General features: G+C 29.9%; 1 protein-coding gene across 10 annotated transcripts in view; it reads right to left on the reverse strand.

The window, feature by feature from the left end:
* The window catches only part of LOC107451346 (latrophilin Cirl), a 627,655-nt gene that overhangs the window by 118,039 nt on the left and 484,695 nt on the right, over positions 1-24,921 (reverse strand). For all 10 annotated transcript variants that reach the window (XM_071177653.1, XM_043039805.2, XM_071177651.1 and 7 more), the window contains 3 exons: positions 16,877-16,983; positions 14,775-15,074; positions 1,024-1,182 (listed from right to left, as the gene is read on the reverse strand). In XM_071177653.1, coding sequence (XP_071033754.1) covers positions 1,024-1,182; positions 14,775-15,074; positions 16,877-16,983 — 566 coding nt within the window. The remainder of the gene's footprint in view (positions 1-1,023; positions 1,183-14,774; positions 15,075-16,876; positions 16,984-24,921) is intronic.

The raw sequence follows: 24,921 nt of genomic DNA on the forward strand, positions 1-24,921 counted from the left end.
TTGCAGGAAAAGAGAACCACATTACCATTTCTGATTGGATGTACTCGGATGCAGGGGAGCAATCCCAGGAGTGGCCCACATCACCTGGGGCCTACTAAAACTGGTAGGGGGCGCCGCCGGGAAATTACTGTAATTGCTTTCAAAAGCCACCAACAGATCGCAGTACAAGCCCCCCTGTTCGAATTCCCTGAGGGGCAAGGGGGAGTTCGAAAAGTTCGAACTGGATAAATATATCTGTAAGGAACATGCATAAATAATGACTTTATAGCCTAGTAAAAAAACGATGAGACCATTAGTTGCAATGCAGCAACTGTAAAAAAACTGAACTGCAATTCGCATCTAGCTTCTGAATTCTAATCCCATAGGAGCACGTTAGATTTGTTAGCAATTTTCGTTAAATCAAAGGAGGGGGGGAAAATAATAGCGGGAATGGTCGGGTGGAACTCAATTTTAAAACAGAAACAAAGATTCTGTCAAACACTTTGGAATAATTTTTAATTCTTAAAATCGAACAAAGCAGATTCGAAAGCTTCAAACTAAAGAAGATAATTGAAAAGGAAACAGATGGTACCAAAAAAAAAAAACCTTCAAATCAACTTATCTGCGGATGTGTAAGACTAAATTCGAAAATACAATGAATATGAAACTTAGAGTATATCTATGAAAATAACTGTGTCAATTGGCTATTCGCTATCACAATAAAATCGTTATAAATTTAATGACTGAAAGAAAAGTTAGTGATAAATATGCTTACGATTGAGAAATTATGTAGCTCTTTTTCTATAAAATTATTTTGCATTTATCAAGCAGATTAACACTTTCAAAAATTTAACTTTGTGTCAATTACACGCTATAATTTTCAAATATTGTCGAAACAAGCATATATCTATCAAAATAATTGTGTCAAGCAGAGTATTAATTATCTGTTCCATTTGCTACCGTAACGGAATTGTCATAAATTTAATGACTGCAAAGACAAGTTTATAATAAATATGTTTAGACTCTGCAGTTCTTTTTACTTACCAAAGGCTCCATTCGGGCATTTGTGAACGGCCACATGTCCAGCTCTGGTCCAATTCCAGAAGAAACCTCGAGACTCAGTAGGATAACAGGACATAGTATTGTGAATGTCTTCTTCTCGATTCTCCGGACTCCATCGAGACAGGTGGACGGTTGATGGTTCTGAGAAGAAATAAAAAAACAAATAAATAAAAAATAAAAATAAAAAGCAGTCATAAATATGTCAACAAGCATAAATTGGGTAAAATATATGCATAGTTCATTTAGAATAAATATCCCATGACAAAAAAAAGCATATTCTTCCATATAAAAATTACATCGTAAAATTTTAAACAGTGAATTTTACAGTCTAAAGTTAATACAAAGCTAGAACGATTACCAACAGATTTGTATCGGGTAACCTTACATCATTACATCAACTGCTTGATGCTAGGTAAAGATGCACTAATCTAAAGCATTGATAATTGAAAGTAGTGTAGCTATTTGTGAATGCCAATGCAATTATTAGTCTATTAACAGATTGGTTGGCCTTCATGCGTCGAACTCTGATGTGCCATTTAAGAATGCTTAGTGCTAACCTAAGTAGCATTCTTAGATGGCACACCAGAGTATCAGAAGGCCAACAAATACTTCCTAAATAGGATAATAATTACATTTGCATTCATCAATGACAACATTAATTTCAATTTTCAATGCTTCAGATTAGTGCTTCTTTAGCATCAAGCAGTGCTTCATTAGCATCAGATTAGTGTATCAAGTAGTTTATTCATGGTGATTGTTCAAACTTTGTATTAGAACTTACTTAGGTTAGCAATTAGCATTAATACTCAAACATTGACGCGCGCTTTTTGTGAACATTAAAACGATTAGCACTTGAAGCTCTGGTTTTATCGATCTACATTAGTTGTGACTCTCATATGTGATATTTCTAATGCTACTATTGGTAACAATTTATTACAAAGATTTAAAATTATCACTAGCTTTAAGTTAAAGACAATGAACTTCGTAGAGTAATTGCATCACCTAAGAGTAGTCATAACTACAATAGCCAGGCGGCATTTATTTCCTGTTATATCCAAACCATAATCTGAGTTCTTAACTTCATTGCCTTATTTCATCAAATGCTCATCACTAACAAAAACTAGAAAAAAAAATTAAAACACACACAAAAAAAACATCACTCCAATCGGAAACCAACATTTTCACACACAAAAAAAAAGTTTTCCAGATAAGTTAAGAAAAAGGAGGTGGGGGGACCCAGAAATAAACCGTAATTAAAAGCTAATAAAGTCATCTCGCTTCCCAATCTTGTTATCAACATCCTTGGCTTGGTCAATGACAAGACTTAGCACTTTTCCTGTTTTTCCCAAAGTTCGTAATTGTTTTGACCGATCCACAAGTCCTGTCAAGTCCTTTTTTCTAACATTCTTTTGTCCTTCATACGGCTTAGAAAGGGCGTGGGGGGTATGAGTCTTATCCCTTTAACGCCTGTAATGTCTTATAACTTTTACTTCTCTTTTTATCCTTGCTCTTTTCTTGTCCAATGAGCTTTCACTGAAATTAGTGAAGTTTAGTTGTTTTTCTCGGCAATACTTCGTTTTTAGGTTTAAGAAAAAGTTGGGATTAAATTAATGTCACTTGTCGCATTAATAAATGATAAACTAGTTTAATTTTAGAAATTTTTAAAAGGATCAACTTCTCCTTTCTGTCAATTTTCTATTAAGATTTATTTAAGCATTTTTAAATGCAAGTTTGGTTTATTGTAGTATTATTTTTCATTACACTAAGCTAGTATTATTTTCCAGTATTAGTATTATCAATACTGATAATATTATCACTGCAATCCTTTTATTAGTACTACTATTGGAATTGTATCAAATTAATTAGTATTATCTGTGTTATTTTTTAATTAATTAGGCTTGGTTAGGTTAGCACGAGTTTGGAAGAAAAAAATAAACATCCTTTAGAAGAAAAATGTAATTTAAAGAAAACATATATAAAATAATAAAAATCTCTCTCCCACAGAAGGAAAAGCATATAAAATTACATTTATTTATCAAATTATTTTTTCAATAAAATTAAACGAAATTATAAAATAAAATTTTCATAAATGAACTACAAAAAACATTTTTCGAAGATTTTTCACGGTTTGCTTATTAAATTCATTAACATAATGACTATTTTAAATAGCTTACACTTTCTCCAACAAAATAATAAATAAATATTTATAAGGACGTCCATAAATAAAATAATTTCGAGCTTAATAAAAATTACATCTCGATGTTCTCAGTTTAATAAAAAAGAGCAACTTATAATTGATAAACATCATTTAAGAATATAAAACAAAAATTCGCGAATGAAACAATGGTTAAATAAGAAAATACGAGTATGATTTAACAGGTGAATGCAAATCTGTTTACCAAACAACGGAAATTCTCAAAAATATTTGTTGTTGAAAAAAAAAATAATTACAAAAGCGGCAAATTCATTAAGTAAAAATGTAATTTCAGTCAAAACGCAAATCGAGAAATGAGCTTTTTAATGACAGATAGGAAGATCATTAGCATTATGAAATACCATTATCAAAATTATGAAAGTGCATTCTTCGGATAAATAAGAAAACGACAAAAAAGGCAGGAGCAATATTAAAATTTGATAAATGATTGGACAATCGCATATTTCTGCCGATTACGTATGTTTTCGGTTTAAGGGTTCAATGCGCTTCAGAATAAACGATAAAAAAAATCGAAATAGATTCGGAATTTATAAGTATAGGAGTTCGATAAAAGATATCGATTATAAAAGAACATTTTATTGTCTTTACAGAAGAGATGCAATTTCATTAATGATCTGGAATAGCATTGTTACTTAATAGCAAAGCCATTCTGAATTTTTTAATACAGAATATTTCAACAATATGAAAAGATTTTACTTGAAATAAAATGCAATTTATTTATACTTAAATATTCACAAAGCCATAGAAGGAATAAAAGTTGCATGAGTTTTCATAAAACCATAGAAGGAAGAAAAGTTGCATGAGTTTTCCTAAGCCATAGAGTAGAAAAGTTTTCTTAAAACCATGGAGTAGAAAAGTTGCAAAATATTTTTTTGTAGGACACATATCTTAAGTAATGCTCTTTAATCACTCCATTAAGAAATTGTAAAGCCAATCATAATTTTATAATACCGAGTGTTTCACCGATAAAAAGATTTAAACTGGAAATAAATTACAGTTCATTAATACTAAAACTTTCATAAAACCAGAGAGAAGAAAAGCTGCAAAAAATTTTACTAAACCATAGAATGGAAAAGCAAAAGTTTTCATAAAACCATAATGTAGGAAAGTTATATCATTAAACCATGAAAACTTTAAGAAAAATGCAATAAAATAAATCATCCTCTACGAGAAGAATGCTTTTTTTTTTCAAAATTAAAAATATTAAAAAATAAACACCAATCTCTTTTTCACAAAAAAACAAGCATATGTTGGAAAGTTGCAAAAGTCTTCATAAAATCATAGAGCAGAAAAGTTGCAAAAGTTTTCATAAGACCATAGAGTAAAAAATCAATATAGCAACTGTTTAAAGAAACGAAAAACATACTAACAACAAAAAGAGTTACAAACATACTAACAACAAAAATATTTAAACTGGAAATATATTACAGTTCATTAATACTGAAGCTTTCATAAAACCAGAGAGTAGAAAAGCTGCAAAAATTTTAATGGAGCTACAAAATGGAAAGTTGCATAAGTTTTCATAAAACCATAAAGTAGGAAAGTTACATCAGTAATCCATGGAAACTTTAAGAAAAATGCAATAAAATAAGTCATCCTCTACGAGAAAAATGCTTTTTTTTTTTTTCAAAATTAAAAATATTAAAAAATAAACACCAATCTCCTTTTCACAAAAAAAACAAGCATATGTCGGAAAGTTGCAAAAGTCTTCATAAAACCGTAGAGTAGAAAAGTTGCAAAAGTTTTGATAAAACCATAGAGTAAAAAATCAATATAGCAACTGTTTAAAGAAACGAAAAACATCACCAACAACAAAATGAGTTGCAAACAACGTATGTTGAAATATTTAGTTAGCAAGCATATGTAGGAAAGTTGCAAAAGTCTTCATAAAATCATAGAGTAGAAAAGATACAAAAGATCATATAAGACCATAGAGTAAAAAATCAATATAGCAACTGTTCAAAGAAACGAAAAATATCACCAACAACAAAAAGAGTTAGAAACAACGTATGTTAAAATATTTATTTAACCTTCTTCTAAAAATCATCGATATCTACGACCAATAACGGATAATAATATCCACCATTTCTCTCTCTTATCTAATGTCTAGATATGATATATACGTTAAATACGATTATCACCATTTTTCCCGGTCAACGTTAAAGGCTTACGCAATTCTCCTCTAACGTAATTTGATAGCCGTACACACTCCAGATACTATCTCGCAAGAAACCTATAGACAGAGAAAGCACTAGAGATGAAAGATTTAATAGGAATAGAGATAATGGACGGTCCTAATCTGCTACTTACACCCTCTCACGGCTCTTTTGTCTTCGAAAAGAGAAACATGTACGGACATGTTTGCTTAATGCTTTAAAATAAATACACGCGCTTAGGACGTAAGTTTAAAGGATTTACTGCCAGAAAGGGAAAAATAAAGTTTTATTTCTTTTCTGACATTGTTGTATAGTAAATAAAGCTGTATATAGAGGTTAATGGCTATGGTTGGGCTATCTAAAAATATTTCGAAAATAAACATTGTATTTTGGCCAGATGAGGATTTCTTTTCGTTATTTAATCTTTATAAAGTAATTTTATTGTTTGCTTTAATTATTTTATTTTATTTTATGGCGGTGCTGAAAAGATACAAACGTAAATGGAACTTGAAATACATATTATTTGCATAGGATAAATTGGAATAAGTATATCAAGTTTTGTATTGCCTAAAAATCTAACACAAGTACGTGCAATTTTATTTATGCACGATTCTTCATAAGCAGATTAAATTATTTAAACTTATTTTCACTTCTTTTTTTTTCAAATTATTTTTTTATAGAATAATTCATGTTTTTATGCATTGCTTCATTTTTTCGTTACTTATTTTCATGTATTGCTTTATATTTTTCATGAATTGCTTAATATACTTACATGTATTGTTTTGTTTTACATGTATTCTGATATTTCCATGCGTATATTTATATGCATTACTTCACAGTTATAATGTGCTGTTTTAGTTATTTTTAATTTAATTTAAATTTTTTTCCAGTTAATATTTTTTTATTACTATTTCGTACTTTTCATACGCTGCCTAGGTCTTTTTTTCCCTTCATGTCACGCCATGGTTTTGTGGTAATGTCATAAGTCTTGTAATTGGTTTTCTCTAGTACGAATAAGACTTGATGCATATCTGAAGTCTATACAATCAATATAACTTTGATTGAGAAGCGATATTGTGCACGCACCCACCGCACTACACGCACCCACCAAAAGACTGATGCAAAAATATCTCCAACGGTAGACAAATCATGGGTTTGAGTCCTTGCGTCTCGGGCTAACCATGGATGGTTTTTCGGATAAGTTTCATCAAAAAGTTTTCCACGAAAGTCACTTTGTTTCAATGCTTGATTCACGAGTTCGATTATTTTCAAAGTTTGGTTCAAAATTACTAGGCTACGAAGTTCACCTTGATTCAAGAATGCTTGATTCACGAATTGGATTATCTTCAATGTTTGGCTCAAAATTACTAGGCAACGAAGTTCACCTTGATTCACGAATTGGATTATCTTCAATGTTTGGCTCAAAATTACTAGGCTACGAAGTTCACCGTTGGTAGCCGCAAACCTTAAAATAGGCAAACTGTTCAAAGCCAGTTATAAAATAATCAAGTAAACAACTTAATCCTTCAATTTCTTTTATGCGTGACTATGTGTCAAAGTTGATCATATAATTCTCATTCCTTCACAAAATAAAATTTTTTGACTTAAACTATGTTTGAAACAGTAAATACCAGAATTAAAAATTGTATTTTAAAAAAAATCAATTATTAGCACAATAGCCATGAATTACACAAAACATTCCAGAATACTTCTCTTGCCCTCGAATTACAATCGCAAATATCCAGATGCACTTCTTTATAAAGCAACAAAAATTCCTTATTTTATATTCCGAACAGGAAACAGTGTGAAAAGAAAGCTATGCGTAATGTTGCGGATAAAAGGGAACTTAGCGGACTAAGTCATGAAAGAAAGTACGTTAAAATAAACAACAGTTGTTGCACTTTTTACCTCTCTTGCATTCTCAAATAACATACAAAAGAATGAGAAAAGCGGGGAAAAAATAGTTCCACAGCCATCTTATGATTTCCATTCGCCAGAACAGTTTCTTAAGTTATGATTAACGATTTATTCTTTGTATGTATTGCCAGACATGAAAGAAGGCATGTTTGTGGGTGTATATATTCTATAAATACACCCCAATTTAACCCCTTCTAAAGAAATGTGAGAAAAAAAGGTAGATATTTATAGCTGTAATGCTTCCCAGTGAACATTGAAACTTCTTCGCCAAAAAATTTATGTTTTACAAAAACCAGATAGATTTCATTTTTTTCTCTCTTTCTGTTTGCAGGTCTGAACACGTTCAAAAAAAAAAGAAGAAAAACATATCCTAAACTTTTTTTTCCTGGTCTTCGTGCAAGATTATTTTCCCTTCGTACAACTCCTTATGATTTCCTCCCTCCCCCCTTTCTTTTCATGATTATTAACGTTAAAGCAAGGTATAAGGAGTGCATGTATTTCCTTACGCAAAAAGAAAGTGGCACGCAATTTGAAATAGGGTGGGGAAGGAATTCGAATATATTTTACTCAGCAAATCTCCTTTTTTTTTCTTTCTTCAGAGTCTATGTGATCATAAAAAAGTAAAGTAAAAGTTGAATTGAAAAACTTTTATTATTAAGAAAAGATAAATTTTCTTTCTCAACTACCATCACTAAGCAATGGATTCTCAATATGTCAAATACCGCGCCAGACACATGAACCATCAGACTCAGATAAAATGAAAAACTTTCTGCAAACACAAAATCTCAATTAAAAAAACTTTCTGCAAGCAATTGATTAACTCTTAACAAGTTTCAACCTTTTCGTCACCACCTCATTTTGGTCAAATTTGTTTGAAAATGTTTTGATTTTTATAAAACTCTACCTTGATTCATACCACAGGGTAAAATTTGGTAAAAAAAACCCCAAAAAAGCTGAAAATTGAAATCCAAAAATGTTATATGCAATGAAAAAATACCTGAATTTTGAGCAAGAAGTAAATGTAGTCATATTCATTTTCAATTGCGTAGAAAAGTGAATGTAGGAAGCACCTCATTTTGGTTAAATTTGTTTGAAAATGTTTTGATTTTTATAAAACTGTGTATATTGATTCAAACCACTGGAATAAGTTTGGTAAAAAACCAAAAAAGCTGAAAATAGGAATCCAAATATGTTATGTGCAATGAAAAAAATACCTGAATTTTGAGCAAGTAAAAAGTGAATGTAGGAAGTATTTTCATTGTAAATCTCGCAAAAAAGTGAATGTAGGAAGCACATCATTTTGGTTAAATTTGTTAAAAATGTTATGATTTTGATAAAACTGTATATTGATTCAAACCACTGGAATAAGTTTGATAAAAAACCAAAAAAGCTGAAAATAGAAATCCAAAAATATTATGTGCAGTGAAAAATTATCTAAATTTTTAACAAGTAAAAAATGAATGTAGGAAGCATTTTCATTGTGAATCGCGTAAAAAAGGAAATGTAGGAAGCACCTCATTTTGGCCAAATTTGTTTGAAAATGTTTTGATTTTTATAAAACAGTATATTGATTCAAACCACTGGAATAAGTTTGGTAAAAAACCAAAAAAGCTGAAAATAGAAATCCAAAAATGTTATGTGCAATGAAAAAATACCTGAATTTTGATTCTAGATTTTTTTTTAAATTATTTGAAATTGATAAAAATGATTGATAGCTTCTTAAATTGCTTGAAATCGGTTAATGTATTAATACATTTATTAACAGATTTATTTATTTAAAATTATCGTAAAACACACTATCAGAAAAACGAATATTATTTTAATAATAAACAGGGGCATTAAAATGCATAGTACCCATAAAAATTATTATTCCAAATTGAGAAAATGCTCAAAAAAAAAATTTTAAAAAATACTTGCACGTTTTTGGGTAAACTTGGTTAAACTAGCTTCTAAGGCACCATATAAAATTTTTAATCCATTCTCCAATAAAATTCTGTTTCAAAAAATAAAATTATGACGTCATAAAATAAAAAGTAAATGAATATTTTAAGCTACCAATCAGGTCTGAAAACCTTAATTGCGCAATGATGACGCTGATAAAGTTGCCAGGCATAAGCGAATAAATAAAGGCCAAAAAGTGGACTCTACCGTACCATATCAGATCCCGAGATAATGAAAACGACATAATATCTCATAAATAAGCATCATCTACTAAAAAATGAAGGAAATATATTCTTCCCTTACTTAATTTCTTGTTATCAAGCTCGTTTTACGACTATTCTTCCACAAGCATGCAATAAAATATCGCCAACAAGATCCATGCTGTTTCGTCTTGCTATCAACAAGAGCATCTTCCAACTATTTTTTTGTGTGTCGCCAAAAAAGGACAGATTTAATGCCACGCTAATAAACTCCTCAAGAAGTAAAAAAAAAGTTTAATGTCCACGTTTTCTTCCGACTCTTCCTTTAAACTAGGCCCCTGCAGCCTACTTCAGGCTTCCACAGGTCAGCAACCACATTAAAAGTGTGGTATTTATAACCCTTGTCACTCAAAACCCTTTAATGCCGAAATAGATGGCACCCTTAAAGGCCGAAATCTGTTGCTCATTTTACAAAAGCCAACGCCTCATAAACGGCGACATTATCAGACGAAATTTACGCTTCTCGACCCCCTTGGCTCTAAATCTAAGACATTTTAAACTTTTTCTTCGCCAGTATCTCTTCTCACCATATAAATTCTTGCTGCCAGTGATGACCAATTTCTCTTTCAAGCCAAAAAGGCTGCCATTATTAGTTAATAGGGACTTAAAAAAACTTTTGTAAAAGTTTTTTTTCCTTCTTATTTTGCACATTGATTTATGACCACCATCTTTTTTTATGGCTTCAGTAAGCGATAATGATGGCTTCCACTTTTTACGAGTAATTTAATTTTTTTAGCGCCGTAATTCATATTGGCTTACATAATTACAATAACTAATTTTATGGTATAGTTTCTGCACAAAGAAAGGTTAAGTGTATGTCTAAAAAATTTATGCCTTTACATCGTTGACGGGAAAAAAAGGAAATAAAAATATATTTTTTAACCTGAACATTTGAGGAATAGAGAAAAAATTGTTCTAATGAAATTATGCCAGTATGATTTATTGTTATTATATAATTCATACTGGCATAATATGAATGAAAATTATAATAAAAATACCATATTGGTATAGGGCGAAATAAGGAAAATTCACAACTGGCCAGTTATTTTTGACAGTGGTCACTTTTTCCAAAAATAGAAAATCTTTAGCGATTAAATATTAAGCGAAAATACTATATGGAATTTTCTTTTTTGAGGGGAGAAAAGGTCGAAAAGAGAATATTTTCTACAGAAATATTTAAAGGTTCAATTAATTCTAATGAAACATATTGTTTCAGGAGTATTTCGATTCAAAAGGTCTTTTTGCAATCGCAAGCTTATGAATGATTTTTTTTTTTTTAAAGTATTTAAAATAATCAATGAAATTACATTGGCAAATGGACTTTAAAAAATTCATTTTAAAGAAAGTAACAACAGAAAGGTTAAGAAAACAAATATGAAATAAATTGAATTTAAATTTTGAAAGAAAATTGAGTGACGTATGCACAAAAATGCTATTGAAGATTCCAAAGTCAGTGATTTCTGCAGCCTTCATTTAATCAAAAAAAAAAAAAAAAAAAAAAAAAAAAAAAAAAANAAAAAAAAAAAAAAAAAAAAAAATTTGAACCACTTCAATCAATTGCAAAAATTCTTTTACTCATAATAATTTAAAAAAATAAAACTTGTAATAATAATGCAATGCTACGTTTTTCTAAAATGTTGACAATTCCACAGTTATATTTCGTGAGAATTATATTTCGTAATATATAATGCATTTTAATACATAACTTACACTTTTATGCAATCATTCGTCTGTATACGGTCAAATCAATAAATAAAAAACGTTACGAATTATGATTGACTCTCACACTATTTCGAATCAGAACCAACAAAACACGTTTAATAGTTTCAAATATCAGGTCTTCAACTCTATTCTTTTTAATTTTTGGGATTGGATTAACTGTAGAGTTTAATACATAAACGCTAGAATCAGCAATCAAACGTCTAACTTAAGTCTGATACAAAATATCAGAAAGGGGGGGGAGAGAGACTACTAGGATCGTGGAGCCCATATTTACTTGAAGAAGAAATAACATTAGCCTGGTTGGTAGGACGTTGGACTCGTGTTCGGAGAACGGGAGTCAGAATCCCGCCCTCCGAAGAAATCCCGTGACTGAAACGGTGACTGGTGCACCTTAAATCTGTCGAGGTCACTAAATCCTCCAAGTTCCCATTACAAATTAATATCTCTGAGGGTACTGAATTGGAGATTGATCGTTCTCTGGTTCAGGTCAAAATTACGATCTATGGATGAATAAAAGGGTCCACCGTATAAAACAGGTTGTAATGCGACTACTGAGTGGCTGAAATCGTACTCTTGGCCATAAATGGCGCTACTAAAAAACAAGAAACACACCCTCTGCTTTAAATTTGATTGGTTTCCCAATCAGGTTTGCTGGCATTGGCAATAGAAACAACAGAAATATAACAATTGGCAATAGAAACACATGGGAATCGAAAATATTTTTTAAAGTACAAAACAATTTGTTAGTTTGCAAACTTATAAAAAACTAAGTGAACTTTAAATATTTTTAAATATTTTTTAATAATAAAAGTCTTTTATAAAGTCTTTTTAGTGACCACAAAACACGTCAAATCACTGCTTGGCATTAACTCCTTAACAGAATACTTTTTTTTTGTACCACATCAATTAAAGAAGATTCCATTTAAATAATAAGCATAATAAAAATTTTCGCTCGAAGAAAAATCTCATTATTTTCATTGCTTTCCGAAAAAGTAATTAACTAATGGGTTTTTCACTAATTAAATAGCAGGATTTCATTTGATACTTTTTTATACTTTGGCATTTGTATTAGAAAATGGGTTGTTGTTTTTTTTCCCCTTCTATTTCATGCCTCTATTTCAAATAAGTGGTAAAATAATAAAAAAAGTTTGCTACTTTGCTTTAAAAAAAATAATAACTAAAAAAAAAGTACATGTTTCATTTTGAATTTTTAGTAATTAAAAAAAGTTAGTATCTTTCACATTTCATTGATTGTTCAAGATAGAACGACCAGATTGTGAAGACTAAAAATTCATATAAAGTTTAATTTCGATTTATTTGAGTAATTAAGCAACGTTTAGCATTCATTTATGCACAAAAGAAATGCCTGAACAAACGATTCTACCCTCTTAAATTCCTTGAAGAAAAAAAAGAAGAAAAAAAAAAACATAGAAATATTATATAGCGTAATTTTATGATTTACTCGTTTACTGTCTGATCACTCACATGGCCAATATTTTTTATCTTTGAAGCCTTTTGAAATAAAATCGAAATCACACCGCTTCATATTTATCATTCAAACTTAAATCAACTTAGAAAATCATAAACTGCATCATATTCCTCATAAACACTGATTATATAGGTTCACATCGTCCTATTCAGTAGTGAAAACAAAGACAGGACCATTAAGACCAGTGCTGAAGATTTTTAACTAGGAATTATTAAAGCCATCAAAATGTCATAGCGCTAAGTTCTGATTAACGCTTTTTACTACACAACTAACAACCCAATTTTTTTTAAAAATTTTGTGGTATTTTATAGCAAAACGAAGTCAAAAGTTCACTGCGTCATACTCCTAATTATGTGGAAAACGAAATCACTTAATTGCCTCACTTTCATCGATCATAAGTGGAAGATAAAAAGACCATGAAGAACAGGGCTTAACATTTTTAATTAGGAATCACTAAATCCATCCTATCGAAGGGTCTCATAACGGAGGTATAAAAATTTATATAAGATTCATTAATAGGTTTAAGAGCCTATTTGATAGTATCAGCATCGTCTAAAATGAAGGAATACTCGTTAGTCAAAGCGCCAAATAATCCAAACTTTCTTCACATCCGAACTTTTTTACAGACCCAAATTGGTAGATTCTGTTAAGATAAATATCGTTCCACTCTTTTATATGTGTCGCAGCGAGAACATCAGGCAAAATTAAACGGGGCTCCAACGGCCCGCATAAAACTTGAGTAAACCGAAATGGCACTTGAATGCTCAACGGCCCAGTATCGTTTTGTACACGATGAAATCGTAACTAGCAATTACGATTACGATGGAAGACCACAGTGGTCGTAAAATTTGGTGTTTATTCCCACATAGGTGAATCGGGGTGTTTTATGGTCTACCCCCACATGGAAAACTATCGCCATAGGAGAGAAAGATATATTCTTTTTTTTATTTTTTCGGTTTGGCGACACACTCTGAATAAAATGAGATCAAGTAATGTTCCGTGGACGTTTATTTTTCCTTTTTTAATCTGGAAATGGCTAAAGCAATCAACGATGATATCTTATTTTCCTGTGCAAGGAGAAGAATGAGAAGCTTCTTTGTTTTGTAACAATGACTTCTTAAACAAATAGAGGGATGTGGAAAATAAAGTATGCGTTATTTTGGAAAATTTACTAATTTACTTCAGTTCTATTTATACAAACTGGTAAAACTAAATCAAGAAATTAATATAACTAACATTATTAAACATTATAAGTGAAACCGTAATATAAGAACTAAATGGAAGAAGGTTTTGAGTGACATAGGCTGTAAAGATTGTGACTTTATTTCTTGTCCACAAACTTCCGATTGGCGAAATCTTTAAATCCTTGGCATTTATTTTAACTGTTAACATGGTTTTTTGTAGCTTTTTAGATAAGAAAAATAAAAAAGTCACAGTTTTAAGTGCCTTACACTTGATGCCTTTGAAATTGGCGAGCCTTTGAAAAACAGCCTCGTTACAGCGTTAGCACTCTTTTTGCGCTTTAATTTGTTACCAAAATTCTGGTTTTCTAAAATTACTCTTCGACGTTCGTTTTCTAAATGCAATAGGAACAGTCTTCCACTGAAAATAAAAAGTCTTACTCAAGGTCTTCAAGCACTGACAGATCCCCGAAATTTAGGCAAAATAAATCTATATTGTTATACTTAAGCACAACTTAATAAAGTCTTTAAAAAAATCAAAGATTTTTCCACTATTATCGCCACATTATAAAGTTCCCTATGTGGTTGTTCAATTATTCCACTTAAGTTTCGCTATCATATCTGGTCGCTTATCGTTCAAACCATAACAAATAATCACAAAATTGGAGGACAAAGATAATGAGCATCACTAAGGTTAACAAATAATAACAACAACAACAAATAATAATTGGTCATAGATGATGGACATCACTAGGACTAACAAATAATGACAAAAAAGGGCAAAGATAATTTACAGGATTAGTTGCAAAATAGGAGGACATTGATAATAGACATCACTAGAACTTATCTCACCTGATGTTGATGTTTCGGGTGTTCCACTGACCATCATCAGCAAACTGTCTGCCAAAGTAGTGGTGACATCTACTTGGTGGTGAGTTGTCACTGTTGTCGACATTACAATAGATTCTGACGTCGAGTCACGCAACGTGACAGGGGCGTGTGTTGTAGAAGGGGATGAAGGAGATGAGGGAGGGAGAACATGATGCGGACGAGCATTTCTCGTCACAGGAATAATGATGGATGGACGACTAGTACTTGTACTGGAGCTAGTACTGGTTGTAGTACTCGTAGATGGCGTTATAGATGATTTTTCTGGAGAATAAAATATGTGTAAGGTAAATAAGACACAACAACATCTAAATACATTTAGTAAAGAAAGAATATTCAGCAATATATTTAAATCGAATCCCGCGAAAGTGAACCGTCAGAAGACAGAGCAATAAGTTCACTATATACGAAATGAATGAAAATATTATTTTAGCATAATTGTAGTAGTATTGTTGGAAATGGTAATTGTAGTAGAATTGTTAGAAATGGTAATTGTAGTAGAATTGTTGGAAATGGTAATTGTAGAATTGTTGGAAATGGTAATTGTAGTAGAATTGTTGGAAATGGTAATTGTAGTAGAATTGTTGGAAATGGCAATTGTAGTGGTATTGTTGGAAATGGCAATTGTAGTGGTATTGTTGGAAATGGCAATTGTAGTAGTACTGTTGGAAATGGTAATTGTAGTAATAATGTTGGAAATGGTAATTGCATTAGTACAGAAATCTCTTTATAAATTATTAACTAACTGAATATATAGTGTCTCTCTATTACTTAGCTTCCTTATAGTGAATTTCTTCCTACTACGAAATTTTACGTTGTAACTGTAAATAACATTCAAAATATTCTCCGTATGACGAATCGGTTGTCTCCCTATAACGAATTTTTAAGTTTCGTCATTAGGTTTATCTCTTATTTCCATCACTTCTGAAGTAAGATGCAATTGATAGTTAAAATTTAAATTTCTGTGCAATAGATATACGCTCACATGAGTTCATTTTTGGATACACTCGGATTATTCATTTCAGTTAAATTAATCATTTTAAACACTCCTTTATAATGTGTATCACTTCAGTTTTAATTAAAATCATAATCGTATACTTCTGAATAGCCGGCCCAGGTTGCTGAGCGGTTAGCGTCTGTGAATGCGAAACCAATAGCTGCTGATTCGAATCCCATTCAGGGCATGGATGTTTCTCTCTGTTGTCTCCTAATGTGTGGAACGGGTATCTGTGGCAGTTTGGGGTGGGTAATGTTGCGCGCCTCCGTGACTTTGGTCACGAGGTACTCACTAGGCAATGCAAAATGAGCATCACTTCCGGCACCTTCCATAGCAAAGAACGATAAGTGCATTGCTTGCCGTTAAAAAAGAAAAAGAAAAATACCGACTAAAGAGGAAACACAAGTCCATTATAAACGAACTACAAATTTCTTAGCTGTTTACTATTAAGGTTTACTGTAAGCCGATGTAATAACATTAGTTAAATAACTGATCGGAGAAGGCGACTAAAAACGTTCACTACAGCTGAGTTGTTCGTTATATAGCGGGGTTAAACTGTATAAGAAGAGTGAAATTCAAGTATCATATTTTAATTACTATACATACTTTAGTATAAAAAAACAACTTTTTGCAAAATTTTATAAATTTACAGTTATTGTAATAAAATTAAGTGATACACCTACACCAGTAGGGTAAAACCGTAAGAATATAGTCAACCACGTTGATTATAACACCTTTTTTGTAACTTTTTAGACATTGTTTAACAGAATAACACGAAGTTAAGTATCGTAGTTAAATAATAGTTTATTCAATCATATCTTTATGTGTAACAATTGATAATTCTCATTATATAATTAAAATTAATTTTAAAAAAATGAAATTCAAATGAATTTTTAAAAAAAAAATTTTATTAAAAAAAAAACTTTTTCATATTATATTTAAGCATTTTAAATAATTCGCATATCTTTCTATAGAAGTAACATTAAATGTGTATTTTGTGACGAAAAAAATAAATTAGAAGTTGTCATCTTGTAATAAATAGGGTAAAAAAAAATTATTTTCGACTTACCTGGCACACACTGGTAATGAGCTTCTAAATATTTCGGTGTCCCAGGACAAGGATCACCAAAAAGATCTGGAGATGCTGATAGACTACAGCTATTTTTCATACCACACCTAAATAAAAAGAAATCATACCAATAATGAACACCTGAGTTGAGTTGATCATAATTTTAATGGAGCTTTGAAATTTAACGTTAGTTACAACACATAAAATGCAAAATATAATTAGCATTTTCTAGTTTTTAAAATTTTCAAACAAATATAAAATATAATATGAAAATTTCATTTTGGGTTTATACAAATATTATACAAAAATCAAAGGGCATACATACATTACAGAAGGTACTAGTTTGTATTTTAATGGTGTTACAATATATTATGCGCTAAATAAAAATTTTGTATATTAAAACTGATAAAAATTCATTAAATGCAAGATGCACATTGCATTTTGTAATAAATGCAAGATGCATGTTCAGTTTATAAAACTTTTCGCCGATATATGACGTAAACTTTTATTTTTATTTTAATGACTTTAAAAAAGATTTAGTTATATATTAGTTGCCATTAGAATCTGATAAAGTCATATTTCAGTGTCTTTAAAAATAAAAATATTCTAAAGAATGCACTGAATAAGTCATATTGCAATGTCGAAAATCAGGCCAGACTGAAGAATTTTAACGAGTAATTTCACTTAAATCTTAAACTTTTTATAGTCATTTAAAAATAAAAGCTTTTTGATTAAAAGCACTGGGTCCCCATGTGGGACCATAAAAACTTTCAAGCTTCAGTTATTTCAATTTCGTAAAAGAAAAACAAAAGAATTCTTTCAAAAACACGATTTAGATGGTACTCTTCTATACAATCAATCATTAAAATAAATAAAACAACGATAACAAAGATAGTTAGGGTTAATAAAATAAAAAATTAAAACATTCATTTATACACACCATTTATTTCGGCATTGATATACATTTGCACGAGAAAATACTAAAGAAAATATAAAGTTCTTTCTTGCCAAATTACTCTAAACATAAACAACATTTTAAAACATTCTACAGAAGTGGAGAATTGAAGACGATAAATTTAAAAAGAAATAAAGGAAACTGAAAAGGAACGTGGAATTAAGCAAAGTGCTCAGAAAAACATTTAGAATTTCACTTTAATTACAAAGGTAAAAGAATAAATTTGTGGTTTTACAGAAATATCTGTTCTTTTTTCTATTTTAACGAAAAAGCTTTTTGAAAATTGTAAGAATTTTTATTGGTCTTTTTAAGTTGTGCATTCAGCGAAAACAATAAAATAAATTTTGCTTCTTTAGAAACAGTTTGGTAGAACCTTTAATTTAAAATTATATGTAATAATAATAAATTATAAAAAAAGTTTATTCCAAATTCAGGAGAGAGAGAAGTTAAATAGCTCATTTTTAATTTATTCAGTGTAAAAATAAATTCGTTGAAACTAATAGTAATTCTATTGCTGCTAATAATAATGATTAGCAACCAATAATCATACAATAAATAAAAGTTTATTTCAAAAAATGTAGAGTGAAGTTAAATAGCTAATTTCTATTATATTCAGTTAAAACATAAATCTCAATTGTTTGGAACTAATAATAATAAATCCTATTACTGCTAATAATAATGATTCACAACCAATTATCAATAAATAAAAGTTAAGTTCAAATAATATAAAGTGCAGTCAAGTCCTTTGTTTATGGCAAAAACCATAAAATAAATTTAGTTCCTTTGGAATTATATAAAGTGTAGTCAAATCCTTTGTCTATGGCAAAAACCATAAAATAAATTTAGCTTCTTCGGAATTAATAACAATAATTTCAATATTACTAATAATAATGATTCTCAACCAATTATTATACAATGAATAAAAGTTTAATTCTTATTTCAAAAAATGTAGATTGAAGTTAAATTGCTCATTTCTAATATATTCAGTTAAAACATAAATCTCAATTGTTTAGAACTAATAATAATGAAAATTCTATTACTGGTAATAATAATGATTCACAACCAATTACAAATAAATAAAAGTTTACTTCAAATAATGTAAAGTGGTGTCAAATCCTTTGTTTATAGCAAAAACCATAAAATAAATTTAGCTTCTTTGGAATTAATAACAATTTCAATATTACTAATAATAATGATAATTTATAACTAATAGTAATAGTGCTAATGCTACTATGAATAATAATAATAAATTCGGGATTAATAATATTAAAATAAACGAAGGAAAGTTTATTCCCAAATAATGTAGAATGTAGTCAAAAGTGTTTATTCCTAGTGCATTCCACGAAAATCATAAAATAAACCTAGTTTCTTTTGAACTAATAACAATGAAGCTTATAATTCGAATACTAATAATACTAATTTTGAACAAATAATAATAAATTTCTATTGTATCTAGCAAAAAGCATCCCGAAACTATTTAGTAGCAGCTTTTATTAAAAATTATAATAATGATGAAATAAGTAAAAGAAACAATTATTGCAATAATGCAAACAAATATAATATTTGTTTTGAAATTCGACATTTACCGGAATTTTTCAATTAATTTAATATACAGATCACAACATATAATAACTTCAGAATGCAAAAGGATTTTAAATTTTAATTATTAACTGAGGTAGCTCTTAAAACGTTAAAATTTAATAATCTATTTAATAATTTTTATTCTTATTGTCTCTGAAAATTAAAAAAATGGTTTTAATACAAATTTTTGAATTTCAAAACTTTGCTACATTATGCTGAGCTAGCAAGAATGTTTAAATAGTTTAAATTTTAAATCCTCTATCATATGGTGTGAGGATCGAATTGCTTCGTGTTCTACAAGATATTTCAAAAAACGGAGCTATAAACTAAAATTCGCAGATGCTTGGTTAATTTTAGAAACCTTTTAAAAGATTCAATTTCAAAAATAAATGTAGCAAAATGGCGTTTCCTATAGGCCTTGAATTATTTAGAAGTAGTGGCGATAAAAAACCCTAAGAATCAAATTTACTAAATCAAGAATTGTCAACTAAAGCATAAATTTTGCTATCATTAGAAAATATTTGTTGGCATCTCTGGCATTTGAGTTATTGCTTAAAAAGAAAAGTTTCATGAAGGAAAACTAGAGAAATAAGGAAAAGCTATTTACAAAACAATGTTTCACATTTAAAATTATTATGTTTTACGACTTGGCAGAAGAAATAGATTTATAGTTACAACAAATTATGTAACCATGTTCTCAAATCCAAAAACTTTTCACTAAATTTGGCCATAAAGTGCTTAGTAAAATATTTATTTTGCAATTTTTCTACAATTTTGCTATTAAGTGTTCCAACTGGTCGCTTTCACGTCTGACAAACAGCTTAAAACATCACAATTCAGAAATATCAAAGACATAAAGCATAAACTCACAACCCGTGTAAACATACTACAATAAAATGAAACTAGCCATTGAAGTAGAAAAAGGGGAGATGTTAAAAATAAATTAAAGCTACTCGAAAAAATACCATACCGAGCACCCCACGGTTGGATAACTGCAAATAATTCCCTAAAAAGAATTATTATTTCGAGGCCTAATATTCGAAAGAGAGTCAACTTGTTGCTTTCCATGTTTAAGAGATACACTTCACCAAGTTCGTATCCCCCAAACTACAATTTTTGTGTACTTCTTTCCGCAATGCTGCGGGGAAATGTACAAGATTGGCAACATAAATTGGTTATAATTGATTATGGAGAGGCAAATCAAAACATGAAAACAACCATAAAAATGTTTTTCATTTTTAATGGATTATGGTCCATCCAAAATTCAGAATTTTTTTTTTCTTCGGTTGAGAGATCATCTACAGATNTTTAAAAAAAAAAAAAAAAAAATTATTTAAGACTATACATATCGCTAAAAATATGCAAAATATACTGATATTCAAAGGCAATTTTTAATTTACCATCAGCGCCAAACTTAAATGTATTCATATTAAATTTATAACTAATATTTTCATAGTTAATAGAATAAAAGTTCGTCAATAGCTAAGTGAGTGAAATTTTAAAGTAAAATGCAGTTATCTAGATAACTGCATATCTAGATACATCTAGATATCTAGAACATATCTAGATAAGTAAAAAGCACTAATAAAAGCGTGTAAATTAAAAAGCACTGATAAAATTATTCCCATTTTAAGGTCAGATCTTTGATTTAATTATCTTTCATCATCTTAACTTCTTTGATATAATTAGTTGCTTAAGCAAAAATAAATTATATTTTTAATAAATCATATATGAAGTCATTTTAATGTAAAATTTTTGACATAATTTGTAAATAATAATAAAACAAACGATGCTAGATAATAAATTAAACCTGCCATTAATTAAGATAAATTTAAAGTCGAAATTGAAAATAAGAGCACAGATAAGAGGATTTTTGAGGTCTAAAAAACAAGTATTTTGTTATTTATATGCATTATTAAACTCCTATAATAATTATATTACGAATGAAGATTATAATTTGATACCAGATCTTTTTTTTTCCTTTGAAATATCAAGGATATGTAAGCAAATTTCCAAACATTTATGAGAAACTATTGCTAAGTTTAAGTTCTACATACAAACTTCATTCAATAAAAATGTACATAAGCATAAAAACAGAATTTGTTTTGCATGCATTATCATATTAAGAACTTTAAATTAATATTTAAAATGTTGAATACAAAAATAAACAGTTAGAAAACCTCTAATCGCCATCAAGCGGTATTCAAGAGAAAAACATGAATAAAAAATGCAATGAGCACTTTATCCTCTAAAATTGCAGCGCTTTAAACTTCTCTGTGACGATTATATTCATTAAAAACGTATTACATACGGCAGCGTGGCAAAACAGCGCCAAGTAAAATCTCCAAAAACCCGCCAGCATTCTAACATTCTAATGCGAAGTTTCAGCAGTAGAATTTAATTAACTTTTTTTATCTACTTTGTTTTTTGAGTTTTTTAAGTTTATTTTCTCCCTTTTCTTTCTTATTCCTCTTTCTCTCTCGAAACCATTCATCTTTCGGTAGTTTACGATGGAGCGATTAGTAATTTCACGAACATAAACTAAGCGGCGGAGAAGAGTGTGTTTATTTTACGAAAAGGCGCTTAGAATTTTTTTCCCCTTATTTTTACTTTTTGGAAGAAAGTTATTGTTTTGAATTTTTTTTTTCTCGAACAATTTTAAACGAGAGGAAGTTTCTCTGTAACGCCTGAGTAATTGAGAAAACTCCGAACAACAATGGTGCACGTCCATTTTTAGTTGAAAAGATATATAATAACCTTAGCAGCCTGCCTTCCGTAGGCATCAAGCGCGATTTATAAAGTAATTTATATTTTGTCACCAACTACACTTCAATGGCAATTGTTTTTATAATTTTTTTTCCTTCTAATTTAATGTGATTTATCGCCAGTGCTGGTGCTTATCTTTAATAGAGCTTCATTAATCAAGTTCATTCAATTAAGAACCGAACAGGGCTCCCGCGTTTAGACGAGATGCACTCGACCGGTTAGATGAGTAATCAAAATTAAGTTGAAGAGAGTGCAAAAAATGAGCTTTAATTAACTTTATACGAACATCAATAGACTACACCTTTTTAACTTTGTATCCTGAACATTTTTTGATGTCAGAAATAATTTGCATGCACATGATGGGAGTGAAAAATTTATTATTTACACAATAATAAATGCTTGGAGTAGTGTTCATTTTAATTAGAAATCATTAGCTGTCAAATTTATCATGTAATATTCAAATCATAAAATGAAGTAATATTTTTTTTTAAAAAAGATGATAAACGTCGGATGGGAGGCTAAATTGTTGCTGGGTTCACAGAAATATTTTTCACTTAAAGATAATATAAAATGCATTAAAAAAAACTGTGGGAATTAAAATAACGGGTTTTGGGGAAATAGTGATGAGCCGCTTTTTTAAATTACTCACGGCAGTGTTTTTTAAAGAGCGTTTAGAGTAACTCCACTTTTTCCATTCCAGCAGTAAGATGTGAATTGTGATACTTTCTACTGGAAATTACGAAAACTTGTGAAGAACTTTTTTAGAAAAAATACTAAGGACTAGTACATTTTTGTGTTTGCTCCAAGTCTTTCAAATATAATATTATCAATTTATAATACTATCAAATATAATGCTATCACCAAATTAAAACTGTAAACCTACAACGTGTTAATGATGCGAATATATTTTTTAAAAATACTTTTTTTTTTGTGTGTGAATTCCTCGTTTAAAGTTTGAAGAAGATATCAATTATACGCTCTATAAAAGTATCTTATACGTTAAATTTTCCAACATGGCTAAAAATAATTATTATTTATATTTCCGTAATTCTTATTCAAAGCCGGAATTACACACTGGGAATTTTAATTTCTAAAATAAATAACGCTGCAATGCTACACATACCACCCAACCATAACCAAGCTCCGTTTTCTAAGACTATTTTTAACAACCATGGTAATTTTGACACCTGTCAGACGGCGTCAACAGCGCCTAGGCTGTTACCCCGTTATCCAAACTCCCACACCTCTACCATTATCTATAATTTAACTGCCATGATAAGATCTCGAAACTTTCAGCATCTGTCGAGTAGCAAAGTCCTCCATGTTCTCATATAAAATCATACCTCTGAGGGTACTGACCCAGAGCTTTACTTGTCTTCTGGATTGGTTCAAAATTACAACATTAGTAGTCATAAAGCCAAATTTGGGTCGGCTGTGCAACCACGGTTACAAAATACAAAATACCACAACAAGTAAGTGGACGTCAGATTTAACGTGCACCCAGTTGCATAAACACAACAGTTGTTAATTCGGCTTCCAGGATCGAACTTACGGCCACCAAGGGAGTGAGAAAGGCCTCTACCGATTGCTTCTATTGATTACTGTTGTAATGTCACAAACCACCCAACCATTTCCAAACACCTAGCTCTGTTTTCCAGGACTCTTTACTTTAAAACTCATGGTAATTTTGACCCCTTTCAGACGACGTGGACTGCGCCTAAGCTGATACCCCTCTCTCCTAACTCTCACACCTCTACCAATGAGAGGACTTTCAGTCTCGACAGATACGCGCTTGTTGCTTAGTCGACTGCCAGAATCGAACTCACGGCCTTCAGCTCTTCACCAATGGAGAGTGACGCCTCTGCCAACACTGAAACGTCTGTTGTAATATGCTACATGCATATTGCGACATATTTGTTAACATTTTTTGTAATGTTACAGACAATCTAACATATATATTAAACAGATGTAAATAACACGAAAGCATATTTCCTTTGACGTTTCCTAGCTTAAAATATTCAAATTAATTTTTACAGTAGGGGAAACATGAAATAAAAATCTGAAATTTCACAGTTATTTAATAACTTTTCGAAAAAAGAAAAAAAAAAACAATAATCCTTTTTTAGATCATAGTTGTTTATGAATAAAAAAGTTTTGAAAAATAAAACATTAAAAAAAATTAAAATCATGTCTTACATTAGCGCCGATAAATGAAACTAATTATAGTTTAGATGTAATTATAAGTTTGTCTTTGTTTAAGTGTTTTCAAGCAACAGCCATTTTCAAGCGAAAGTAAAACAAGACTTGTGCCATTTTTCTCAAACAAAGTATAAGTACACAACACATCCGACAAAGAACAGGCCGAGCCGCGATGGATATTCTACAAGTTAAGAGAAATTAATCATGCAAGATTAGGTTTTAAGATAAGAAAGGAGGAGTATTATTCTTATTTTTACTCATTTATTTCTTGATTTTTCCTTCCTTTACAACATCACGTTGAAATTTTCTACTTTGGGTATTATAATACAGTTTTTGAAAAGCATTTCGATATAGTTAATTTCATTTCTTTTCGAGCGAAACAATATAAAAGCGGTTATAAAATTTTGCACAATACAAATTTGTTCTAGCGAAATTTTATTTGATTTTTTTTTTAAAGATTTATGGATTATAGGATTTAGCAGCATTATTTTTAATACTCCTTAAAAAAAATTTCAGTTAAAAAAATTTTTTTTTTCAATACATA

This window comes from Parasteatoda tepidariorum, chromosome 2 (assembly GCF_043381705.1).
Source record: "Parasteatoda tepidariorum isolate YZ-2023 chromosome 2, CAS_Ptep_4.0, whole genome shotgun sequence".
In the NCBI taxonomy this organism is placed as follows: domain Eukaryota; kingdom Metazoa; phylum Arthropoda; class Arachnida; order Araneae; family Theridiidae; genus Parasteatoda; species Parasteatoda tepidariorum.